Source organism: Bolinopsis microptera, chromosome 2, assembly GCF_026151205.1.
Source record: "Bolinopsis microptera isolate Bmic1 chromosome 2, MBARI_Bmic_1.0, whole genome shotgun sequence".
NCBI lineage: Eukaryota > Metazoa > Ctenophora > Tentaculata > Lobata > Bolinopsidae > Bolinopsis > Bolinopsis microptera.
Genome location: NC_087073.1, coordinates 19879890 through 19906842, shown reverse-complemented (window position 1 = coordinate 19906842; position 26953 = coordinate 19879890). Strand labels below are relative to the sequence as shown.

At 38.5% G+C, this 26953-nt stretch overlaps 2 protein-coding genes across 2 annotated transcripts in view; one reads left to right on the top strand and one right to left on the bottom strand.

Moving 5' to 3' along the window:
- The window catches only part of LOC134811889 (disintegrin and metalloproteinase domain-containing protein 10-like), a 73494-nt gene that overhangs the window by 26340 nt on the left and 20201 nt on the right, over positions 1-26953 (bottom strand). The window lies entirely within an intron of this gene.
- LOC134826255 (von Willebrand factor A domain-containing protein 8-like) overlaps positions 187-26953 on the top strand; it is a 34083-nt gene continuing 7316 nt past the window's right edge. Inside the window, exons 1-32 of the mRNA XM_063838571.1 lie at positions 187-396; positions 503-642; positions 773-847; positions 1037-1124; positions 1359-1485; positions 2259-2374; positions 2525-2640; positions 2775-2935; positions 3120-3310; positions 3549-3670; positions 3861-3984; positions 4695-4809; positions 4964-5118; positions 5313-5422; positions 5574-5761; positions 5936-6128; positions 6331-6510; positions 6629-6788; positions 6895-7091; positions 7448-7600; positions 7732-7880; positions 8376-8472; positions 8651-8786; positions 8884-9053; positions 9177-9356; positions 9510-9705; positions 9810-9937; positions 10086-10285; positions 10652-10733; positions 11263-11467; positions 11682-11773; positions 11982-12119. Of these exons, the coding sequence (XP_063694641.1) occupies positions 333-396; positions 503-642; positions 773-847; positions 1037-1124; positions 1359-1485; positions 2259-2374; positions 2525-2640; positions 2775-2935; positions 3120-3310; positions 3549-3670; positions 3861-3984; positions 4695-4809; positions 4964-5118; positions 5313-5422; positions 5574-5761; positions 5936-6128; positions 6331-6510; positions 6629-6788; positions 6895-7091; positions 7448-7600; positions 7732-7880; positions 8376-8472; positions 8651-8786; positions 8884-9053; positions 9177-9356; positions 9510-9705; positions 9810-9937; positions 10086-10285; positions 10652-10733; positions 11263-11467; positions 11682-11773; positions 11982-12119 (4548 nt within the window). The 5' untranslated portion in view covers positions 187-332. The remainder of the gene's footprint in view (positions 397-502; positions 643-772; positions 848-1036; positions 1125-1358; positions 1486-2258; positions 2375-2524; positions 2641-2774; positions 2936-3119; positions 3311-3548; positions 3671-3860; positions 3985-4694; positions 4810-4963; positions 5119-5312; positions 5423-5573; positions 5762-5935; positions 6129-6330; positions 6511-6628; positions 6789-6894; positions 7092-7447; positions 7601-7731; positions 7881-8375; positions 8473-8650; positions 8787-8883; positions 9054-9176; positions 9357-9509; positions 9706-9809; positions 9938-10085; positions 10286-10651; positions 10734-11262; positions 11468-11681; positions 11774-11981; positions 12120-26953) is intronic.

Below are 26953 nucleotides of genomic sequence, written 5' to 3'. Positions count from 1 at the left end.
ATTACATCAGGGATCAAATATGAAATCAAATCCAGCCCATCCTTTAAAACCTCGAATTCTAAAAACCTCAAATCTCTGAAAGCAAAAACAACTAATCACTTAAAATCCAAGAAGAATCTTCATAAATCTGGAGTCGTCATGTTTTTTCAGAATTTGGAAGAGCTTTTATTATAATTTTCTGACTGCTTATTTTTAGGATGAATCCACTCTGAGGACCGAAATCTTCCATTAGAACATTCAAAACATTAAACTTGCTCACAAGCTTACAGAAGCAAAAGAAAAGGTCCGAGTCTTCAGCTAATAATCTGCCCGAATATCTCTATTAATCGGGGATGCGGATATGGGGTGTTAAAGTTCAGATAAGACTTATCAACAAGAGATACTTCGCTTCATCTGGTACTTATTTATTTATTGAACTCGTTTTCGTTATATTGTTAGCACTCGCAAGGATGATGATGTGATTGTGTCCCACTTTCTTGTCCCTCTAACACGCTGCCCACAGGCGGAGGCTCGCTACGGATAGGAAATGTAAGTAAAACACTACATAACTCTGACAAACAGTACTTGGTTCCCAGCTCTGGCAGCGACCTTACTTCTTTACCTCAATCCTTACTGGCTCATGTCAAGTGGATGCTGCAAAAGGTAACATTCTCAGACATCATTTACTTACAAATCAGCTTATGAATTTTCCGGTTTTCCCGCTTCATATTGTTAGTTGAAGGATGATGTAACAGATCCTATTATAACGTGTGTCTAACTGATTCCTGTTCAGGACATAGCCCAGCAAGATGTGTTCCTAATTGGGCATCCCGGACCTACACGGAGAAGACTCGCGTCTCTTTACTGTGTTTGTAACCATTTATTATACATACTAATACTGTGCATCCGTATCATTAAACACACATTTATGGCAAGTATAAACATAAGTTTATAAACTTTATTACGCCAAATTTTAAATCTTTCGCGCAATTCACCTTTTGTCAGTATACTACACGGATTAAACTTCTTGAGAAACGTACACATGCTCCTACTTCAGGAGCTGGTGAACAGAGAGACGGAGTATCTGGTGCTGTCACGTGATACTACTGAGGGGGACATAAAGCAACGCAGGGAGATCAGTGCAGGTAATTAGCTACTAATTAATTAAGTAATTATCTACTAACAGTAACACAACTACCTTTTTATCCCGGTTACCGTTAACTATTTTCTGTCAGTTAAATTCACCACAATATACATGTATATGTATGGTTTGATTACTGATGTTGAGTGAATGTAGTAGTTACCCCACCACTATCCTCACTTGATATCTCTTTTACAACCCTACTATTACTAATCTCACGATACATCTCTCTCTCCAGGATCCTCTCAGTACTTGCCCGGACCTGCTGTACGAGCAGCTACTGAGGGTAGAGCTCTCATAATAGAGGGGATAGAACGAGCCGAGCAGAACCTTCTTCCTATCCTTAACAACCTCCTAGAAAATAGGTGCCATTTTCGCCGAAATTGTGTTATATATAAAAATGATATAAGCATGGTACCTAAACTAACCAATACATCGTTTACTTGTCCAGGATAATAACTGTAACCTGGAAAATTGTCCCTTAACCAAAGCTTTCATTGGGAATAGAACTTTGAACCTCAATCGTGTCTTGCCATCCTCAGTGACCATGTAAGATGGTCATTCAAGAAAAAGTCTGTCAAAACAGTGAAATTTGGGTCGTGGGACGTGGAAGGCTGAAATTTGAATATGTTCTACCGGTACGGTAGGTCATATTCAAAAATTTCATTGCATCAAAGTTTACTCTGGATATATCTATATATAATACTGCTTCCAGTACCTTGATGGCGACTTGTCTCACTCTCACCGACCTCACTGATTGGTCACTGGTAAAGATTTCAGTAAAAACCACGAAATTTTGGTCAAGGGGACGGCATAAAAGCTCTTCTTCAATAATCTTCGAAAATATTTTCTTCTTTTTTGACGATTTTCCCTTTATCAAAGCTTTCTTTTGTAACTTTCAGAACCCCATTGTGGTCTTGTACCGTCCACAGTGAACTCTGTAATTGGTTATTGAAGAAAAATGAGTCAAAACAGTGAAATTTGGGTCAGGGAAAGCTGAAATCTGAAAATGTCCTACCGGTTACCAGTAGGACATTTTCAAAATTTCCCTTTCATAAACGTTTTCTCTAGATATTTAGCTACCAGTACCTCGATTACATAGCCTTTATTGCTAATTGATGTACCAACTATAATTCAGAGAGATGCACCTGGAGGATGGCAGGTTCCTGGTGGCACATCAGAGATACGACACACTTCTTAACCCTTCTTCTGACCTTGTCAGAGTTCATCCTGACTTCTGGGTCGTTGCTTTGGGTAAGAATTATTACACTGAGCTGTATGGTCATCAAACAAAATATCTTTCTTCTCAATCGTGACTTTTGTTGTGATTTCCCCCACTTCATACCTGGTAACCGGAGGTATGGAATGTGTCCACCTTCTTCCATTACAACCAGCTATTCTCAGGTGTACCAGTCCCACCCTACAGAGGGTACCCTCTAGACCCTCCCCTCAGATCTAGATTCCAGGCTAGGATTGTTGAGGACTTGCTGTACAACGAACACAAGCAGCATCTCCTTCTGGTAGTTAATTACCACTTTCATTTAAAAGATCTTAGCTATATAATAGGACTTTATGTTCATTTAGAATTCACTCGATAAATTTCATATTAGCAGAAATCGTTTATAAACTTTTTAAACCCTCCTCTCTTTCCCAGAATGCAGCTGGTTCTGACGAAAAGAGTGTACACAGTTTATTATCCTTTGCCTCATTTTTCAAAGAATCAGAAGCTAAAACCTGGCCCTATCTCAATAGTTCTGCAATTGATAACCTCCAGAAGATCGTGTCTAAAGTTCCTACTGTAGACTCCGCCAAACTGTAAGAGTTTTTAATAAGTGTTAAATAGGTTAATTGTATTCCTACATACTTTTTAACAGTTATTCTAAGATCAATCTAAAATTCTAAAGTTTTCAAAACGGTTTTTTACCGATGACTTTATCTGTTAATTTAACACGACAAAACTTTGCCTAATTCTGTGCTTATTCACTTGACCTGTTCCCAGAGTGAACACAGTATACCCGTACAAGCTGCTGCTACAACCAGACACCCGGTCCCAGTTTGAGGTGATGTTATCAGATCTGGGGATCACGTCACCCCGGACCGTGCTAGGTGATCCCGTCTGCCAGGTCCGGGATATCACTGATGGTATTGCTACTGTAAAGTGTGGCAGACACCAGTTCACCGTCCCTGCAGGTACATTTATATTAATATGTTCTTTAGTTAGTAGTTTTAAAAGGTTTTTTGCCGATGTAAGTTACTTTATCAGCTTAAGGGTGTATACGATGCAGATGAACTTTTGTTTTGGTTTACGTTGGATGAGAATTCTGCTGACTTATTATAAACAAGAATCGACAGTTTCGAATTATATATAGGCAGTCTATTGGAGTATATAACACTATCTCACTTTAAATACTAAACCCAATTCGGACAGGTAGAAATACTAGCGGTCCCCCGAGACTGTCCCCTTATATCCCTACTCCGTCACAAGAGACCCTTCTTTCTGACATGATACTCTCCCACTCCGTCTCTGACATCTGCCTTGTCGGTCCTCCTGTAAGTATTCTTGTCGGTCCTCCTGTAAGTATTCTTGTCGTTTCTCCTGTAAGTATTCTTGATCTGTACATCCGGATTTGAGTTGAATGCAGAGACCAGAGCCCTCGTCCTGTATTTGATAACATTTTCTCAGTCGACAATTTACGCAGAAAAAATCCATTGATTGGGTAATCTCATCTCTTCATCGCAGGGATGTGGAAAGTCGGTGGTTATAAATGAGTTTGCCAGGCGACTGGGATACGAAACAGACTCGATAGTTTTGTACAATGATATGACGTCACGTGACTTACTTCAACAGAGACACACGGACTCAAGTTAGTTTATTTAATATTTAAATTTTTTGGAAATATTAATTATTTGGGGTTTCTAGGAAAATTCCTAACTCTATCTTTGCCACATTGGTAACATCTGAGCGTCGTTGCATTTTTATGGTTATATAGTAATAATTGTGCGAATTGGTAGGACAATTAATTTGTATTTTTGTTCCTTACTTACGGCTGACGTAAACATAGATTGTTAAATCTAATTATATGTTTGCACGTCTAGTTAAAGTTATAAGTGTTTGTAGTCACTTGGTTACTATAATAATCGTTGTCAATTATGCTGTTCATAAGTCCCGCAACTATCATGAAAGCATGAAGCATGGTTTTAGCTGCGGTACACCTTGTTTGAAGTTAGGATAATTCGTCATTAAACCAGCTAATAGTTGCTTTGAATTTACAATAAAGCCCCGTACAATATTGTTAGATAACATGACAAGATGTTTTTCTATTCTCAGAGCTTTTGGCAAAGGAGTAATCAGCCGCATAATTGATGTAACATGTCGCATTTATACGACATTATATACAGAACATTGTTCTGTCAACTGCCCGCAGTTATTTTAAATATAAATGATAATGGGACCCGGTGATGAGTGTCTCGACTTTATGTCAGAACCCGGCGTCCATATAACGAAAAGAATAATAATGGGAATTAACAAATCTTGGCTAGTCTCAGCTGGTTGTCACATCTTGTGTTATTTCAGGAGGTAACACAGTTTGGGAGCACGCCCCCCTGGTACGAGCAGCTCTTTCTGGTGAGCTGTTTGTCCTGGACTCCGCTCACAAGCTTCACCATACCACCCTCTCTACTTTAGCCAGGTATTTTACTGATTATTAAATCTACAATAATATTCGATTGTTCCACTCAAGATGACTTTTAGATATACCTTCAATCTCATCTGTGATCTTGGTTATATTCACTAAAACTTCAACCTGTACCATTTTTATATTTTCTAAAAGCTGACCCTGGCAGTTTATGTCAAGACCGAGTCCTAACCTTACCAGACGGAACTAGACTGCTACCCCACACCACACACCACAACATGTGCTCCAAGTTAAATATATCTGCTGAGGAGTTGAGCAGACGGGGAGTGCTCCAGATACATCCTTCCTTCAGGATCATCGCTAGTTAGTGGCCACTCTTCTTCTTTACGTGTCCTTCAAGTGTTCATTACCAAGATCAGCCGTCTGTAATTGTTTTGAACCGCTCTCATCTGTTCAAATATGTTCTGATTTCCCGACTAAATTGTTGTGTGAAGCTGTTATCATTGCTGTGTGAAGCTGTTATAATACTGGTTCTGTAACTCACGACATTCCCTCAGCTGGAGAAGAGAAAGGAGAGTGGATTACCCCGGAGGTTCTGGGATTGTGGCACTATCATCACCACACTTCACTAGACCTGGATCAGCAGCTCAACCTCATCTCACAGATCGTTAGTTTAAACTGGGTTTCTTTGTTAGCTTCTCATTCCGACTGCAAGAATGTATAGTGAATAAATCGCTATCGCTAGGTGTAACGATCAAATGTCAATGTATGTCTTAAATGTGTGTTTTCTAATTTTGTCATAATTTACCGCTTAACAGTGTCCCGAAACATCAAAAGTGCACATAAAACGGATCCAAACAATGAGTGAAACTCTGCGGACACATACCGATCCAGTCTTGACTGGTATTGGAAATATGTTGACTATGAGGAGACTGATTGCTATTTGTAGGGCAGTAGCAAACGGTGCTGATCTGGGAAACTCAGTCCACACTTCTCTGCTAACCAGGTCAGATTGATATTTTATCAGTTAATGATATGCATGTACCCTAATGCATTTCATAACATATAATGGCACATCTATGACAAGGTGTAATCTAACTTTGTTGTTTCAAATAGCAAGAATACCGAAGTAGAAGTAAAAGTTTCGCCCCCATTATACTGTAGCAACTAAAACCACCAGGTTCATGCCCGCTCTAACTCGTCAAACACTGACACAAACTCTGAACAACATCGGAATACTGGAGACTACCAAGGTTGATGACGTCACGATCACATCAGATAATGATATCCTCACTATTGGATCTGTTTCTGTTCCCAAGCTGAAGGGTGATAAGGAACTTATACCTAACATCTTGTTCTACGAAAACAAAAACGTAAGTTTGAGTGGTTTAGTCATTTCAAAGTTTCAAACATTGTTAAAACCAGGAACCAGCTATTTCTTGAAGGGTCGTGTTTTTAAATTTCCTGTTATTATGGGATACATAGTGATGTCGCCCATCGCTTATCAGTAATTAATTATCAGGAATCAAATTATAGTCAGTTATTAATTATTATCATACCTTCTCACTACTTCAGCAACTCTACCTGCTGGAGGATCTATTACGGAGTTTTGGGGATGGATCCCACATTCTGTTGGTGGGGAACCAGGGAGTTGGGAAGAACAAACTGATAGACAGACTGTTGGAACTGTTGGAAGGGAGTAGGGAGTATTTACAGTTACACAGGGATAGTACAGTACAGGCTATCACAGTTCAGGTAATTTCATAAATTAGGAAATGTGCTAGTGATTATTTAACAATTGTTATGCTTTGGCGTTAGGAACTCTATTTAATTACTATTTACTTATACTATCTCACCGCAACAACAATTTTAGCCAACAATAACTGGAGGAAGAGTAGAATACGCGGACTCAGCGCTAGTGCGCGCAGTGCGAAATGGTAGAGTGCTGGTAGTAGACGAAGCTGATAAAGCACCGACCAATGTTACCTCCGTTCTCAGGACTCTACTGGACACGGGGTCTATGTGGCTATCTGGTGAGGAGGCGATGCTCTTCATCGTGATTTAGTTGTTGGTATTAATAGTTATGTATTTGTTAACTAAATGTGTTCTGATTAACTTTAATAATACTAATAATTGCAGATGGTAGGAAAATAGTTCCACCTGGAACACCAACGGAAGAGCTGACTGATAAGGACATTGTTTGTCACCCTGACTTCCGGGCTATATTCCTTGCTAACAGACCTGGCTTTCCCTTCCTGGGCAACGATTTTTATGCTGTTATGGGAGACCTGCTTAGCTGCCATGCTATTGATAACCCTGATCCTCAATCCGAACTGGTAACATGATTGGAATTTGATATTTTTCTTTATCATTAATTTTATTATAACTGCTTAAAATAACGTATCGTAAATAAACAAAAATGAACGCACACAGAACAGTTAAATTACGATCCATCTTATCTTAATAATTAATTAATTAAATTTGTAAAGTTCGTAGATTCCTCTACAGGGTCATCGAATAGTTCGACCGCCCTTGTTTTACAGTACACTACATTGTAGATGTTCTGAAGGAGTATCCTAAGATTCTTGATCTTTTGGCACAGGCAGCCCTCCTCATTTAACCGTCAATCAAGTTTCCTATCTTGTAGAAAATAAAAGAGAACATGTTGTTATCTCACCAAACCTCCGTACAGGAACTGTTAAAACAGTACGGACCTGATGTATCAGAGGAAATACTCCTGAAACTCATTGGGTCGTTCAGTGAGCTGAGAGCCATGTCAGATGCCGGCACATTCCTTTATCCCTACTCTACCAGGGAGCTGGTCAACATTGTCAAACATATGCAGGTCAGAGGTTTTTAGATGAAGTTTAGAGAAGAAATGAGGATTGAAATATAATTCCTTAAATTGTTACGATAATTCTTAGAATAACATACACTTCCATTCCTTTCAGCATTTATTTTGAAAATATTTTTCAGGCGTACCCAGAAGATGGCATTACAACAGCGCTGAGCAACGTACTAGACTTCGAGCAGCAACAGGGCGACATTTGGAACATGCTGGTTTCTATCCTGCACAAACATGGCATCCCATTCGGGGCTAGACCTATATCCAATATTTCACCACGGTGAGGGACTTTAGAAAGCGTTAGACCGAATTTGGACCCGCTTATTAAATCATATTATCAGTGCAGTAGATAAGAATTTTTTATCAACGTCAAGGGGAAGTGCTTGTTCTGATGGTAGTTTATTTTCTTGTATTGCTAGTTTTGGTTAATTTCGGGTTGGTAGTACACAGTTTTCCATGTTTCTTATTGTCATGTCACGTGCTGGTTGATATGTCTGCCGCGCGTCGCGCCGCGCAATATTTTTCAATTGCACCACGTACGTATTTCGTCAGTCCAAACTGATCCCATAATTGTTGTCAGTAAATTGATTTTACAATGTATTTACACTTCGGATCTTTGGCTTTATATTTTACTTCAAACAAAAAATGATGTTTTAATGCCTTTGGTAAATAGTAAAGTAAATGCATCGTGAAAAATGAACCATGTGTAATGATGTAATGTACCCAAATAAGAAACATAACTAATTAAGTCTTTAAATCCTACTTTTTTCTGCAGGTACCCTCTGAAACGACCTTTTATGGTCGGAACGTTATTACCACAGACAGATGAAACTTCTGTGGGTAAAATATCGAAGGGCTCGTTCAGGGAAAGGGTAAGTTGATACTTATAATTGATTAGAGTAGTGTAGGGAGAGTTATAAAATTAACCAAATTCACCTAAGTAATTTATGGACCGCCCCAAATTTGTGATCAGCTTGCTTTGAATTCAGAGATCAATCGACACTTTGAAATGTCTTTGAAGAATAAAAATAACGTGTATTTTGATTTCAGGGTCCTTGGTTTCTGCCTCACTATAACGCTGATGCACCAGTATCCCTTGAGCGGGCCAAGTCTTTCAGTGAATGTGTAAACACCCGATCTTTACCAAGACCAAAAGTTCAAACTAAATACACTCACCTTTTGGCTGGTTAGTTTTTGTAAGAGTTCGATTTGTTCATGATTATAACGGGGGAAAAAGTTACTAATTCGGCATGAATGATCCATATTATGTGTCATTATCTCAGGTGGAGAGGCTGGGATACTGCATGCTATCAGCACAAGTCCCGATGCTATTTACACGATTCAGAGCAATTCGGAAGAAGTCACGTGTTTGGACATTGGGCCAGCCTTAGGGTACAAACCAAATCTTACTGTTGCAGCCTGGGACCAATTTCTCATTGCTTCCGATACCTCGGTAAGGATTAAGGAAGCCTGTCGTGCAGGTGTACAGATCAGTTATTATAAATTATGTTTTGATTTCGGCTGTTCAGAGCTTATTTTACCACGTGGCCGAATATTTGCACCTATAAATTTACAGTCAGAGACGTTGATGAAATTTGATACCAAAAAGCGGACAGTACTGCGACTCGACCTGAACCGCATGTCGTACTTCAAACAGAAGAAAACGGGAGGTTTTCAGGTTACACCCGGCAGGGGACAATTCTGCTGGATCTTTTCGGAAAATCTCCTGATCCGATACAACATCCCTGAGAATAAGGTTTCACGCCACGTTGAACTGTAAACCATGAGTGAAGTTATTAACATCTTATCAATATTAGTATATCAAATTTGCTTAGTTCGTAACTCATTACCTACATATAATATGATTTCTTCAAGGTATATTATCATTGTTCATCCTTTCAATTGCCAGACTAAAGAGTGTGAACTCCCGTTTGAGATAAGTTCCGTGCGACAAAGTCACCTGAATACGGATAATGACGAGCTAATGGTGCAATCAAGAGAGGGAGTCTGGCACTTTGTTAAATTCTCTGATAAAAACTTTACCTGCTATCCTTTAACCAGGGAAACGGAGGTGGAAGGAAACTGGGTACTAGATCAGGCTGCAGGTGATATTACAGTGATATTCTTGAGTTCAATTTCATTGCTATCAAAATGTTATTGTTAATCCAGACACGTTTTTAGCCGCAATCCTAAGCAAGTTACCCCACAGGCGTAAAGACAGATATACCATACAGCAGCGATATCATTCAAAGTCCAGAGGGAGTCCTGATGGCTGAGAATTGTTTTGGTTCGTTGGGCAACAACAGTGATGTCAAAATTAGAAAGCTTGATACAGGGGTAAGGTTCTTTGGCTAATGGAGCTAATTTTTCAGTCGAAGATAAATCTTATTTTGAATAAAAGTATTTATAAATTACTCGATTCAGTGAAACAACTATTCTATTGACAATTACACTGAAATATAAATTTACTGATATAATTTCTCAGATTGACGAATCAGGTGTCGGGTTGTTGAACCGAGGAGTCCTGCTAATTCCCGTTAAAAATATACCTAAAGAATTCAAAAAGGAGGACCAGAAAGAGAAGGACCAGAAAGAGGATACAACAAATGGGTTCCTAGCTGTAGTGGATACAGTTAGATATACCGTATCTTTCGTTCCTTTACAAAAACCTTTCAGTAATACTAGGTGAATTTCTTTTTCAAAATCTCTAGAAGTTTTGATGATACATATTAGTTTCTTCATGCCTGAAATATCAATATTGAATGCTGTACTACAGTGTACAGCGGTGTGTACAGTGTACAGCGGTGTGTACAGTGTGTACAGTGTGTACAGCGTACAGCGTGTGTACAGTGTACAGCGGTGTGTACAGTGTACAGCGGTGTGTACAGTGTACAGCGGTGTGTACAGTGTACAGCGGTGTGTACAATGTACAGCGGTGTGTACAGTGTACAGCGGTGTGTACAGTGTGTACAGCGGTGTGTACAACAGTGTATATACAATATTAACTAAACTATTACTTATTGGTAACCTAAGTTTGACATATTATCCTAGATACGACAGTCCCCTGGATATGATGTCAGCACTAAATGGACTAGATGATATCCACACACTCACCACTGGAGGAACTCTTCAGGTAACTTACTTACTCTCATATTACTGACTTCAATCCGATTAGCATTCGTTAATCACACAATGAAATGCCAGGTTTGGGGGGGGGGGGGGGGGGGGGGAGCCAAGTAGATTTTTGTAGACATTTGGATAATGTCATCCACTTTTTTCGTGAATTATCCATTACAATAATCTACAAATATCTACATTTATCTACAAAAAATGTATATTTCAAATATGTGCCCAGAAATTGTACTGAATTTTTGGAGATAAATGTATAAATTTGTAGAATTTGTAGAATTTTCGTGAATTATCCATTGACAATAATCTACAAATATCTACATTTATCTAAAAAAAATGTTATCTCAAATATGTGCCCAGAAATTCTACTGAATTTTTTGAGATAAATGTATAAATTTGTATAATGTCATCCACTTTTTTCGTGGATTATCCATCCTACATTAATCTACAAATATCTACAAATATCTACTTGGCTCCCCCCCAGGTTTATTTTCAAAATTAAAAAGTAGGGCAAAAAAAACTATGCAATCCAGGGGTGGGAGTTGACGGATGAAAGATTAGCTGTATCGTACGATACCTGGCGGAGCATGGTGGGAGACCCACCCACTCAACTCAACATAGACCGGGACAGTGGGGAGGATGTGACGGACCCCAAACACGGCAAGATAGACCCGGATAACGCCCCGCACGTGGGTGGCAACACGTGGGCAGGTGGTACTGGGGGTAGGGACACTGCCGGTGAGATATAATACTGTTTTACTGGCTTTGATGGTTATATTTCAGTAAATTGTAGTTAATCATTTTAATAGCTTGACTGTGATTCAATATTCGCTGATTATTGTTCATCGATTTTTTTCAAATTGGTTGGTCCGCAAACTTTGGGTTTTACACTTATTTTGTTGTCAAGTCCAGCTCTTATGAATCCCCTCATGATAGTTACCATATTACTCAGGTCTAGGAGGTAAAGGAGGACCATATAGGCTAGATGCCGGGCACAACGTCCATCAGCTCTCTGACGAGGAGAAGAACTCAGTTCCTGATGAGGTTTCTTTTATCTTATCAATATGAAACTTTTGTGAGATTAAAATTGTTTTTTGTTGAAAGAATACAAAGGTCGCTGTTACAAATTTGCCACAATAAGATCATTCACACAAAATTACTCAAAGACATGCATTATTATTCTACACTGTTTACTGTTTACTGGTTTAGTTCTTAGAAAAAATATCAGATATCTAAACGAAGGTTTGTTTAGGTGCAAAAAGCTGCTCGGGAAATGGGTCAACGAGCTTTTAAGAAACGATTAGAGGAGATTAGAATGTCGGAATACGACGCAGAACGTTACAACTCTTTCGTTAAAAGCGTCAACCAGCAGATAACATCACTTAAACAGGTAAAATACCAGAGAATCTCGTTAATTTCAAATCTCCATCAGATTAGTTATCAATAAGAAAAAGAGTACTGTCGAATAAGCAAACAATAAAAGTATAAAAATAGTCTCCCAGACGTCAAATTTTACTTATCCTGTCCCTCTTTTTGACTCCAGAATATAGTTTTTACATTGATGTTGTTCCTGATTATCAATATGAGGGGAGTGAATACGCTGTTCAACAGAGATGGTAACCAGAAAAGGGAGCTTTTCCATAATTTTGGGGTCGCCTTGAAAGGCAATTCCTCCTCTTCCCTGTACATGAAGAGCCCTTACCTTAATAGCGATGGTCAAGAGAAACCAAGTTGTGAAAAGTAGCAGTGTGTTGGCAGTGAGCCATTGGACCGTCACTGCACTTCTCTTTATCTTATCTGAGTTCTTAACCAGACTCTCCTTTATGTGGTTCCTGATGTGGGACACTGTAATGACTGATGACACTGTAATTCCGATGACTGCCAGACCGCTGTCAGTTCCCATACTCACTAATTCAGCGTACCAGTAAACTTTGTCGTTCTGTCGCCGTGGGTGCCAGGCTATCTGCGCTGCCGGATACCACACTAGATGTGGACCAGCACACAATATAATAGTTGATACGAGCAGATAGACAGATACCAATGCCAGGGGCACGATTACAGCAAGTTTTGAGAGTTTCGCAGTTGGGTTTTTGAGGATTTTCACTCGGTGGATGCTGAGAAAAAGATGGCAATAGAGAGAGGCCCTGAAGAACAGCACGAACATTCCACTGGATATCTTGCACATGGTTGAAGGGTTCTCTGAAATATAAGTTTCTTGGTCAGATTTATCTACGGATAACGATAAAAGTAGAAATGACTAAATCTAACTGGTATTTATAGCTGTTTAATGTTTATTTATCTGTCTAGGCTACACCTGTAGTACCCCGAACTTGCTAGTCGGGATAAAGCTATTTCTATGTAGTTCTATTACATGTTTAAGTAGATACCTTTTTCCAGGAGATCTGGAGACAATAAAACGAGTATGTTGTATATTTTACTGGCTGATTTGAGGATATCACTTGCTGCTATCAAGAGTATCAGTAGAGGAGCGATCTTCCCTCGAACCGACCAATGTCTTAGTATGACCTGATAGCGATTAGTATATAAGTCGTATTTGTACCTATAATTATAACATTATATTAGTTGTTTTATCATTACTATAAAGGCCTCCTAAGTATTACCTTAGGGCCAATAAATTTGGTTCACAATAAATTTGGTTACCATAATTTTGGTTACCATAATTTTAGTCACAAATTTCGCAAATTTTTAGTCTACAACAATTTTAGTCACATTTTTCGACTTTTCTAGACCATTTTCCATTCCCATTTACCTTAAGAACGACAAATTTAGTCTACCCCGTCTGAGCATTACAGATTAAGCTGCAATGCATTACTCAGGAATTTCAATAACATCAGATCCAGAGTTTGTGACTCTGTATCAGTACTACGTTCTTCAGTACACTGTTCAGTTTCTTTTTCACCCTTTTTCGACTTTACCATTTCTGTCGGAACGACGTAGTTTATGTCGATATGATCCTTCAGCCGTTTCAACAGAGCATGCATCGGGATGGATCGATTAAAAATGTAATGTCTAAGAGGAGCTCTAACCCTTTAAGTGCAATAGGACTTTGGTACGGTTTTGTGCAGTAGGAACGGTGATGTCATATATTAATTATAAACAATGTTAGCTTAATAATATTCATGTCATATTTGCTCTACTAACTTACTAAAATTTTGGTCTGCTTTAATATTAGTCGCCAAAAAAACAACAATTTTAGTCAAAAGTTTGACTAAATTTATGGTAGACTAAATTTGTCGTTCTTAAGGTACTCCACTCTGGACCTTATCGAGTTATCAGGGGTTTGTAGAGCTGGAGCATAACAGGTTTTGTCCTGTCTTTGAATACTCCAAGAACCCAAGATGCCATCTGACGTGCCTTACTATAATAGTATAATACTAATAGTCATAGATTCTCGAGTTTCAATTGTTTCAACATACAATGTCCTCCCTTGATAATATATACTCATTATAACCAGTATATTATTATTATTTTAGTGATTAGCCCATTAGGCTTATTAGCATAATAATCAGACGATTCTACTTTATTTTAGCAGGAATTAGTCACACTGCATATCGCCATGTATATCGACACCCCTTTATCGTCAATCGATATACAGTGCGTGACGATATACAGTGTAGGTAGCGCACATGTGATTCTTGTTATTATGCACCACATGAGCCATATAAGTCAGTGTTGTGACTTTGCTCCTGGATCGGATCCTCCATACCGAAATGTTCGCATACAACAGATGGAATCAACACAGCCCCTCTTCTTTCACGATCCAGAAACATAGCATAGGGATGGCACCACGGATTCAACAGCTTTCCTGTTCCAATCCAACAATCTGGAAGTTCCAGAACTGTCCCAAGATTTAGCACTAAATTAGCGGTAAATTTTGTAATGAATTATTGTGTATCTACTTGTCGTAGGAATTATTGAACAGCGTTATCGTACAACTGTCTCAATTCTTGGAAATAAGGATCATACGTCTGCTTAACTTATGTATCGACGCACTTATAAACAGTTGACTCAAAGGTACCGTGCAGTTATAAATTCATATATAATATAAAATTGACATGTTATTACTATTAGCCACTTGTGAGTGCACCGGGACACAATAATTTTGTGACCCTCCTCCATTACTCATTATATAATATCAATTTCCTTGTTTTAAATCTGACTAATTTGTAATTTTATTTAAGGTTGAGTAAATTATGGATACAGAAACTAAAGATAACCGACTGGATCCATACAGCGTACCAGATTACGGTAGATATTGTCTGATAACATGGTGTTTGGTGACGGGTATCTTCTCCCTCTTTGGTAACCTCGCTCTCCTCCTCTCATCGCTAGTCCTCAAACTAGACAAAGTCTCAGTTGTCCTGATACAGAACCTAGCTGTTGCCGGCGTTGGTTTCACGGTCTTCATCATCCTGCCTACAGTAGGATCTACAGTGGAACAGGAGTGGATCTACGGGAGGGAGCTATGTGTGGTGACTACATACGCTCTGTATATCCTGGGCTTCATGAGTACCTACCTAATAGCCAGTCTCAACATCAGTGAGCTGACAGTTTTGATATTTCCACTACGAGCCAGACTGAGAACGAAAAATTGCGGCGCTGTCATATCGGCCACATTGTGGGTTATCGTCCTCATCTTGATCGTAACTAGTAATGTGGTAGCCTCACGAGACATCACGTTCAGCCCGCTGGTCTTCGCGTGCACTTTGGACTACAGGTTCATCCCCCCGAACCTGCTCGAGCAAGCCACCCTCTACAGCAACCTCTTAGTACCACTTGGTGTGATCCTAGCAACAGCGATCTGGCTAATGCTGCTCATAAGAAGTGTTCGGAAACTGACCAGACATAGCGTGTTGGCTCTTCTAGCTGTCTCCATCGCTTTTTCTTTTATTTTTCTTTTTTTTTTTCTTTTTTTTTTAGTGATCGGCTACAAGATTTATCTGCAACTTTATAAATGACGTGTGCAAGCCGGAAATCAGACTCATATTTACGTGATATAACATTTACTACGCTATTGTTTTCAAACAGCATCATTTTCCGCACAGGAAAGAACCGATGACGGTGAACAACCTCAGACTCTATACAGTAGCTGCTGTAGCAACTTTTATATCACCCTTCTCAAATCCTATCATATTCTACTTCAACATCAAGAGTTTCAAGACTTATGTTGATAACAAAGTGTTGTGGGTGATGGGCAAGCAGATAGAGATGAGGGACCAGGATGTTTCTGGTAGATATGCGAGTAGAAATTTTACTCGCATATCTACTGTAAGCATAAGGAGCACCAGAGACTCAGTAGTTCTTAATCCTATTAATGTAGCCGCACTTCAGAAGAATTCCACCGTCGTGGTTAATGATGCAAGGATTATCTGAACATTTCAAGAGTATCATAATTAATATTAATTGCCATGATTTTTTAACAAGGACGTGAACTTATTAATGAAATTGAGTTTGAATTTAGAAAACCGTTACCTTTACTTATGAATATGATAGATAATGTTATTGACAAGAAAAAAAGTAGCTAATTGGAATAATATATACCTTATCGGACCTTATTTGGACGGACATTACTTAAACGGACATAATTATGAACGGACATTAATATGAACGCTAGAAGGCAATCAAAACCATCAAAAATCCGAATTTTTTTCATCTTTTTTTTTACGTTTTTTTTATTTTAGCAAATGATTTTCAAATCCATTTTTCATACAGTGAGCAAGAAAATCAGTCTTTAATCAGTAAAAATGTTAAAATATGTGTACATGATCATTATCTAATACAATCTTACTATATATAAAGCGAGACGATATATATATATATATATATATATATTATATTTATCTGTGCCATTTTACTGACACCACGGCATCAACTTTAACGCGAATTTCTGCAAAAACCGTCAAAGATATACAACTGAAACTTTTTTGACTGGGTCAAATGCTTTAATGGCCTCCAAATCAGCATGAAAAAATAAAAATTGGCCAAGAAATAGGAGTTTTAGAGCCCAAAATTTGGTACCACAAGTGGTGTCAAAAACGCGAATTAAATCTTACTATATATAAAGCGAGACGATATATATATGTGTATATATCCGTGCCATTTTACTGACACCACGGCATCAACTTTAACGCGACTTTCCGCAAAAACCGTAAAACATATACAACTGAAACTTTTTTGACTGGGTCAAATGCTTTAATGGCCTTCAAATCAGCATGAAAAAATAAAAAATTGGCCAAGGAATAATAATTTTAGTGCCCAAAATTTGGACTCTCAAGTGGTGTCAAAAACGCGAATTAAATAGATAATAATTATTTTAGTCTCTCGAGTCTTGACACCACTTTAGGGTTAAACGGGTTCCTGCTAGTAGGTAATAATTGTTTTAGTCTCTTGATTCTTGACACCATTTTAGGGTTAGACGGGTTCCTGCTAGTAGTAATAACTAATATCACATATCATCTTCATCAAATGGGTTTTCGTGCAGGGAGATATCCCGGTTTGTCTTCTACTTTATCGAGATGGTTGGTATGGTAGAATGTATCGTAGCTGACATAAGCCACTGAAGGTCGCCTATACCGAGTGGGGGGCTAGAGATAAAGTTTAAGCTGTACTTTAGGCATTCAAGTATCTCTCTAGTAGAGCAGTTGGGATCATTCATTGCCCGGTACAACTACGAGTTAGACAGACAACCAGTTGTAAAAGAAAATGTGGAGGTAGAAGAAGCCGAAGATCAACTTCAAGATAGTGATCATGCAATAATGTGATATTTACAATTCAGATTGTTAAAATTTTATATAAAAAAATTGAACGGACTTTAACTTGGACGGACATTAATTGAACGGACTTTATTTGAACGGACATTAAGGTGAACGCTAGGGCCTCCAGCGTTCAAGTAATGTCCGTCCAAATAAGGTCCGATAAGGTAGGGTTTTTAAAATGACTACTGTCGAGAATAGAACCGAAACTCACCATAAGTAAGATCTAAGTTTCTTTGTTGTCTATAAGTTAATTAAAAAGTAGATTAACGAAAAAAAAACTCTTGAGAATCACTCAGGAATGGAGGCTAAATTCTTATTTAGATTTCCTGGTCAGGGAAACCCCAGCAAGAGTTACAAAAACTAACCCTGCGCAAGCAATCGCAAGAAAAACGCGTGATATTTCCTTTTTGTTGTTATCCTCACATGGCTCAGGTGAGCGATCTGCACTTTCGTTCGGCAATATAATATCTAATTCCATCACAAAGGTATCATCTTCTTGATCTTCGAGCAGAAGGGCCGAAGGGGTTGCCTTGGCCTTTCCGCCCCTCCAACGTTTTCAACCGAAGCTACTCTTTCTCTAGATTTCCCTATCTCTGTTTCAATGTTCACCGTCCAAATTTTCAGCACAGCAGATATCAAAATGACCGCCGCCGCTGTAATCAGCCCAATAAAGACTCCGACAACCTCATATCAGTTAAGAAGATGGTCCCCAGCACGATTGGGAGGCCTATAAAGTAGCAGGATATATTCATTGTACAGCAGGTGAAATCTTGTGCCCCAAATGCAACAAGTATACCTTGATTTAAGACGGTCTGAATATGATCAACAGGAATGCCAAGACATATAATCCAGAAAGTGGTCATGAACATACTCTTCACATCGTTATCAGATGAGAATAACGCAACCTGGTAGCTCATTAAACAATAGGACGCCACAGCAAGCACACTCGACACTAACACAGAGTTCACCACTGTCAACTTCATGCACAGCTTTGTTTTTACAGCGTCTCCCTCACCCAGAGCTGTTCCGATGAGGGTGGCAGCTGCTTCTGACATCCCCAGAGCTATTGACCACCAGATGGTCACCAGTTGGTGCACGATAATGACAACGGAGAAAGCTGTGGCTCCATCGAACTGGCTGCAGAAGGTTGATATCTCGAATAGAGCCATTTCAGCAAACACGCTGAGTGCACCAAATAGACCTAGTTTTAACATAGGTGTCCAGCCTTGGAGAGCGCGGGTACTGATCCCATTCCAAGATAACTGGCCTCTCTTTATCATAACGAAGCATATCGTTAAGCAAACGGCCAAAGACAATATTCTGCTAAAAATAGCTGCTAGTCCAAGCCCATCCAAACCAAATTCTATCACAACGACCATGACATAGTTAGTAAGGAGGTGAAACGACACCATCACCACGGAAACGACGGAAACAAACTTTGTCTGCTCCTGAATAGCGAAATACTTGCAGATCATTGCAAAGGTGTAATCAAAAAACTCCATAAGGAATGTTATCCTGAGATATTTCACTGCAATATCTCGGTAGCTGTCCTCGCCACCAATGGACAACTCGTCAACTAACGTATCATCAAGTTGCAGCGTAGGGTCCGGCAGACGATCTATGATGAACACAACATTTAAGTACGGACCCAGAACAATGAGGAGCAAGATCCAACCCTGGAATAGACATTTTAAAAACACCGTCCCAAGCTCACCCTTAGAACCATGCACCTGAGGACCGTAAGTACGAGGACGGATGCGAATCCAGCAGATATCGGGGCAACTATCAAGTTAAAGAGAGTGTTAGCGAGTCCCACTCCGGTGAGATGAGCCGGGCTGATGTGTCCAGCGAACATAAGGGTAATGAACGCCATCAGGATTTCAGTGCAGTTAATTAAGGCGTAGGACACAGCGAGGCGGATAAATTCCCACTCTTTTGAGAATAGGTTCAGGGTTTTTGATACGATTAACAAACGGTGTAACATGATAAGGGATAAATTGATTGAGGAGCACTACCCGAAGGCATTACTCGGCACTAACGCCTTAAAATCTTTAATTACAATCAAATATAAATATATGCACACAATGTATAAAGTATTAATAATGTATAAAATATGATTATGCTATTAGCAAATTTAAATAGTACTATTAAGAATTTTAAATAACTCTTATCTCTTGACATAAATTTAGAACAGCGACACAGGGTCTGAAGAATGCGCGGTGATATTTTTATCTTTTAAAAGTTGTAAATGACAGTGAAATTGCGCGGTGTCGATAGCATTGTAAAAAATGCTCGAAGATAGTCATATTTTGTTATGAGGTTAAAGTTTTGTTGCTCGTTATTATGATCAACGTATGTTGTATCAAATTATTTAAATTTCTAAAAGTACGAAATTTGAGTTGTCCCAGTCCTTGTCATCCGGTTTATGTGCTTGTGCAGTAAGCACATGCTTGTTGACTGTAGACTTGAATGAATTTAGGAAATTGTCTTGTAGGCAAGTGGTGACATATTTTATGTCCTTGTTAATAATGTTGACTGTTTGGTTATATAACTTAGGCCCAATGTAAGAAATGCTCTTGTCTGAATTACATAAACGGTTAAATGGTACTGCAAAGAACTCAGGTTCTCTTCTAGGTGCGTTTAAGTTTGAAACAGTGAACATTCTTATAATATTTGGTGGTGCAGTGTTAGAATAAACTTTGTGCATTAAGCATAATATACATTTAGCTATCACGTTCGGTAAAGCTAATACTTCTAGTTTATTGAAAATTTCCTTTGTGTGTGAAGGTGTGCTATTCAGATCTTTGTCATAAAAATAGCGGTGGTATTGGTTATCTGCAGCGCGAATGCCCTTTTTCTGGGCCGAGAAGACTCTTTTAACGGAGTTTAGCGATCTTGTTCCCCAAACTGTGCAGCAGTAGTACAAGTGAGACTGAACAAAGCTGTTGTATATCAACTTGAGTGCTTTGTTAGGTACTGAGCCTTTGAGTTTGTAGAGAATACCCGCATTTCTAGATACTTTAGTGGCTAAATGTCTAATGTGGTGGGCTCAATTTAGCTTAGTATCAATGATCACGCCAAGAAACTTTTCGTGATAACTTTGCTTTAGTCGCTCACCTCCCATGTAGATTTCTATATCCTTAGTTTTCTTATTTGTAAAGATCATATATTTAGTTTTGCTAGCATTTAATTTAAGCCCGTTATTAGTAACCCAATCAATTATCAAAGTCAGAATCTCATTCACCAATGCATTAAGTTGTTCAAATGTATCTGTACTTATTATTAGGTTTGCGTCGTCGGCGAAATAAATATGTTTAGCTAAATTACTAATCTGAGGAAGGTCGTTGATGTAGATTATGAACAGAATTGGTCCGAGAATGGAGCCCTGTGGTACTCCGTAGTTAAGTTTGAGATGAGAGGACTTGCAGTTGTTGACGCTCACGTATTGCTCTCTATCGGTTAGATATGAGTGAAACCAAGATAAAGCCAACCCCCGAACTCCATAGTGCTCAAGTTTTCTCAGAAGAATACTGCTGTCAACCATGTCAAAGGCCTTGCTGTAGTCCAATAGAAGCAGTGCTGTGACCTGCTTTTTTTCTAGTGCCCTGTGAATATGGTTTTGGGCTTCTAGTAAAGCATGTTCGCAGCTGTGCCCAGCCCGAAATCCGTATTGAGAGTCAAATAGGATTTTCTCTGTCTTTAAGTGATGTAATAGTCGCGCTTGCATAATTTTTTCAAAGATTTTTGAGAAACATGAGAGTAGTGAGATAGGTCGATAGTTTGAAACTTCAGCACGTGACCCACCTTTGTGAAGTGGAACTACTTTCGCGATTTTCAATTTATGCGGAAACTTCCCCTGATGTAGAGACGCAGAGACTAGGCAGCTAAGCACTGGTGCAAGTATATTGCTCACTTTTTTCAGGGGAAGTATACTCATATCAGAAGTCGACTTAATCTTCAAACCCTTAACTATTTCAATTATTTCTGATGCGGACGAATCTTCTAGATTCATGCTCCGCTGGCATTTGCTATCTTGAGTTTCTATTACGATAGTCCTGCCCTCAGAGCATACGAGACCATTTTCTCTCTTAAGAGTCTCAGCTATATTGCAGAAATAGTCATTGAAGCTATTCGCAATTTGCTGAGAATCTGTTATCTCGCTCCCATTATAGTTAATTTTGTTTATCTTAATTTTGCCTTTTTTCTTTCTGTTTAACAAGTTATTAACCATTTGCCATTGTTTTCTGCTGTCGCTAGAATATTTTGTAAAGTACGCGTTGTAATATTTGTTTTTGGCCTTATCCACGTGTTTATTCACAAATTTCTTCATTTTCTTGTACCTAATATCATTTTCAGTGGTCGGGTTTGTGACAAAATCTTCATAAAATTTATTTTTGCGATCACATGCGCACCGTAACCATTCTTGGATCCACGGCTTTGTGTTTTTACGGCGGCCTAGTTTACTCTTTTTTGCCTTAATTGGGAAATTTCGGTCGTATAGTTCACTATATTTTTTATCGAAAGCCTCAAATTTTTCATCTACAGAATCATAGTTATTAACCAAGTTCCAGTCTACCGCAGAAATGTCGTTCTCGAACTTTTGGATACTGTCATCGTTTATTACTCGAGAAGACATTTCTGTTGTATCTTCTTGAAGTTTACAACTGAGCCTATTCTGATCAACCATGATTGTGACAAAAGTTGCCAAGTGGTCAGAGATTGACTCAGAAATTACTCCCGATTTTGTAACAGCGTGGCAATTATTGACGAAAATATGGTCAATGATTGTCGCACTGTGATCTGTGACTCTAGTTGGTCTAGATATCACAGGAGCGAACCCATGCTCTGCTAGAGTGTCCACATACTTAGTGACAGAGTCTATTCTCCCGTAATCTAGTAGGTCTATGTTAGTATCACCGGCCAGTATGATATTTTTGTTTCGATGTCTTGCTAAGTTACGGAGGAAAATTTTTAATTGTTCAAGGAAACCATTCAAATCCCCACTTGGAGAGCGATATATATTACAGATTAACGCGTTTTTGTGCCCTTTCAAGGTAAGTTCTGCAACCAAGAATTCTCCTATCTTAGGATTATCGTGGCAACATAGAGCGCTCTTAACGTTTATGTCAGATAATTCACATAGTTTTTTGTTAACATATATAACTAATCCTCCACCACGATTTGACGCTCTGGCGGGAGTCTGAACTTACGGTGGATAGAAACCGTCTAGTTCGAGCTCCTCTCCCTGAAAAGGCAAACATTCCGTGTTACAATTTGTTTCATTGAAGCAGAGAACGTCGTATTTTGTGTATTGATCTATATTCTCCCGAAATTCTTCAATGTTCCCATTAAGTGACCTAACGTTTAGCGAGAAAAGTTTTAATTCATACTCCTTCGTATTTTTTATTGCTTTCGCGGTATAGTATTTGCAGTTATTTAGAAGACTAGACGTTGTTTCCCATGGATTCAAATCAGCATCAGTATCATCACGATCACCTATTTGATTTGATAGGTGGTCGCGATTAAAGGGGTTAAACCTAATAGTGTTACTGAAATTTATCATGTGAAGCTGTCTAATGGAGACATCATATGCTGGGAAAATTTTTCTCAAGCATTCTTTGCAGCCTGTTGAGCCAGCAGAACATCTTGTGTGGGATAGTTTGTCACAGTAACAACATTTGGTCATTTGTCTTACATTCCCAATTTTTGTGCAAGTGTGACATTTTTCTCGTTTATTGGAGACTGGGATTTGTATAGGCCGTGATGGTAATAGAGGCATGACGGCGCCCACTGGAAGAATTTCTGAAATGCAGCTGTAGCAAGACCATTCTCCAGTAAGTTCAGTTATGTCGCTAGGTGTTAGGTGAGCACATTTTGGGTGATATGTCATATAACAGATACTACAAGTGATGCTTATCTTGTGTGAGACTAGGCGCTTTGTACAGGCCTTACAGCTATTTTTACTACTTCGGATAACTACCATTTTTTGGCTGTAAATGATACTCTTGTTTAAATGTAGATATAGGTTTGCTACTGTATATTAATATATAATAAAGTACACGGAAAAACAGTTACTGAAAGTATCTACTCCAGATGAGTGAGCCAAGAAAATGGGGCCAGGGAAGAGTGAGAAAACGTGCGAGGTTTTGTGAACACTCTGTCCGGGTCCCTAACTTCAGCTCCTAACTAGAGAAATCAATTCAGTTAAGTGTTATTCTGTGGGAATAAGAGGAAAGCCTCGAAATTCTAAACCAAACTGAAGCAAATGAGTCAGCCACTATGAAAGTATGAGTTAAGGCATTATGAGTAATGTCTCACAGCACAGCTGTGTCGAGCTTCTAGAATAATATTAATATAATTCGACCGTTGTTGAAGAACTTTAAGATAATGACGTGTCTATATATTTGAAGTGTACCATAATTACATTTCATCTATGGTTTATTCGCTATTAGTATTGTTAAAGTCACGTTAATAGGTCACGTAATAACTATTTAATATATAATATATCATACAGGAACTCACTACATCACGTTATTTTGTGATCTTATTATTTTATTCCATATCAAAATCATCTAGCTCACGTCACGCTATCATCTATTAATACTTTAAAAGTTGACACTAAACATGGTGCTAACATCTAGTAAGACGGTCAAATGTGATAAATGGTTAGTACGAATTCCCAAATCTCAACGAATGTCCCTGGTGCAACAATTTGTGCCATAGAAAGTGTATTAATGGTAGCCTCGGTAATCGGTTGTCTTCAATGCTGCGCTAAAATGATCCCCGGCTTTGGATATTATGCTTACGAACTACTGTTACTACTGTTAATTTACAGTCCAAAATTTTCAATCCATACGACCGTAACAAACTGATAAATAATATAGGGGAACAGATTAGGAGTTCCGAGAAAAACAGTGAACTTTGGGATGAACTATCGGATAAACTAATAAGGTGCACATACCAATCTCCTAAACAGATCCCGTGGCCTGGTGATGACGAGCTTGGAATCCTTTCCTTGAATATTCGCTCTATTCACAAAAATTTAGATCAAATTATCGACCAGTTATGCGAAGTATGACGTCTTAATGAAACCAATTGCAACATAACTAAACTCGCTAACGGTCTGAATGATTTACTTATTGATGGTTTTCATCCTCCAACCTACCAAGCCCCAATCAGAAAATCTTGCAAAGGAGGAGGCCTACTTACTTATGTCAACAAACGGGTATGTAGCTTCTCAGATGATATCGAAAACTTAACTATGGATCAAGACCCGAGTTTGTATGGCGAATTCCTGATCACTAAGATCCGATCATGTAAAAAGCTAAATAACACAGTTTTGTTAGTCAGTGTTTACAGATCGCCGTCCAGCAATTCTTCTAAGTTTATCGAAAGTTTCGACGAGGTCCTATCAAAATTAAGATCTCACGGGAGAAAGCAGATTGTTCTAGCGGGTGACTTTAACATTGATTTAATAAAGCACGAATGTGACGAAAAATCCCAAAATTTGATTGACATTGCCGCTTCCTACGGTTTCACACAGGTTATATCCCGACCTTCCCGCATAACTGACCACAGTGCCACCCTGATTGATCATGTTGAAAAATTATAAGCTCTAGCGTATTGGCACTCGACTTATCTGATCATTTGGGTACATATGTACGCCTTTCCCTCGCTCCATCTTTCGCCGAAAAATTTAGTCTCACGAAATTTGGTTTACAACAATTTTAGTCAAAAGTTTGACTAAATTTATGGTAGACTAAATTTGTCGTTCCTAAGGTAGTACTATAATTTTAATTTATCCCCGGATTTGTCAACTCACAACAAGATTAAGGAACAGAGAAAGTATAATCAGCAACAGCCACGTTATTCCTTGAATGTAGTCATCCTTCCGGTTTTCAAATAAAGCCATGAATCCTGCTGCTTGAAAACTGGTTCAAATCTATAAGTTTGATAGAAGAAGCTTGCGCTATTCACAATTTCAAGAAATGGTCGAAAATTCAACAAAAGAAAACCAGCAGCCAATAAAATTAAGTAAGATGTTCAATTTATTGTGAAATGTGAAGATTTATTTCGTCCACGCTTCTGTTATTAGACCATATCTGTTGAATTAGTATAACAATAAAGAATGATTGATTGTCTAGACTTGACTTTTTGAAGATCTGGTATGTTAGATCTGGTCACGTCCGGTCTTCTACAATGCATTACGAAAATGTGGGAAGTTTTCGGATAATCTCATCTCCATTGTCTTGGCTTAATTTGAGCCACTACTTGTGGCTCAAATTAAGCTAAGACGATATAGTTTGAGAAAATCCCGGTCCCGGTCTTAATCCCGGTCCCAGTACCGGCCAAGAAAGCGGTGATCCCGGCCCAGGTCGAGCCATCGCCACAAGCAATCATCCCATATCCGTATCAGCGACTACACAAAAAATGAGAAAATATAAATTAATTAGTGTACAAACAAAATATCTAATTATTAGTTATTAGTGTAGCTGCATTGTTTTAAGTCGACGTGAAAATGTATAACTCTTTGACAAAATGTATGCAGTTGTCCTCGAATTGTCAGGTGTCATAAGTACAACTAAAAGTAAAATACTTAGACTGTATACCTTCAGCCTACCAGGTATAAAATAACTTCATGACCCTTGTAATAACCGCTTTAATAAAAGTGATAAACTACATTAGATGTCTCCGATAATCTTCGATGGTTACTTCTAACTTCCAATATTTCATCGTATTAATTTCTATTATATTAGTATTATATTAGTATTAAGGCGCAGAGATTATGTACAAATTGTCGCACGTGCATACCGAATAATAAAATTGCGCGCAAGCGTCATTCGTGCTGGACCTTGCATTGTATTTGTATGATTGAAATGAATTCAGGCGCGCATCTTACATAGCATTTCTAATTTTCGTTGCTTAGTTACGCGTCAAGCGTCCACCATAACTGATCGTGCACCATTCATTCAATCAATTTTCGTGCACTTTAAATTGTATAATGTATTGTGATTCGTGAAATTTACAGAAATTTGTTTACATAGCCATCCGAAGACTTCGTGTCCTCCTGCAGGATGAGTTTCAACAGATGGATAATTTGTCTTTGAAATGAGAAATCGATCCGGGCCATAACTGTGTCCAGTGCACTTTCTCATTTTACCAAATATAAGTCATAATATAATCACAATCATTGGGAATACATATCACAAGCAATTACAAATTAATACGATAATCGGTTTCACTTAGTGTTCGAAATTATAGTTCTTAATTTGAACTCAATTAAATGATTTTCTTTATTTACATCAATATCCACTGGCATTTGTTTATTCAAGTTTTACTTCCAATACAAACTGATCTAACTTCTATGCAATCGAGCTCTTTCTCTTCACTAGATCAAAATTCTTCAGAATGAACTTGCGTCAAAATAATGATATGAACTACTGCCGAG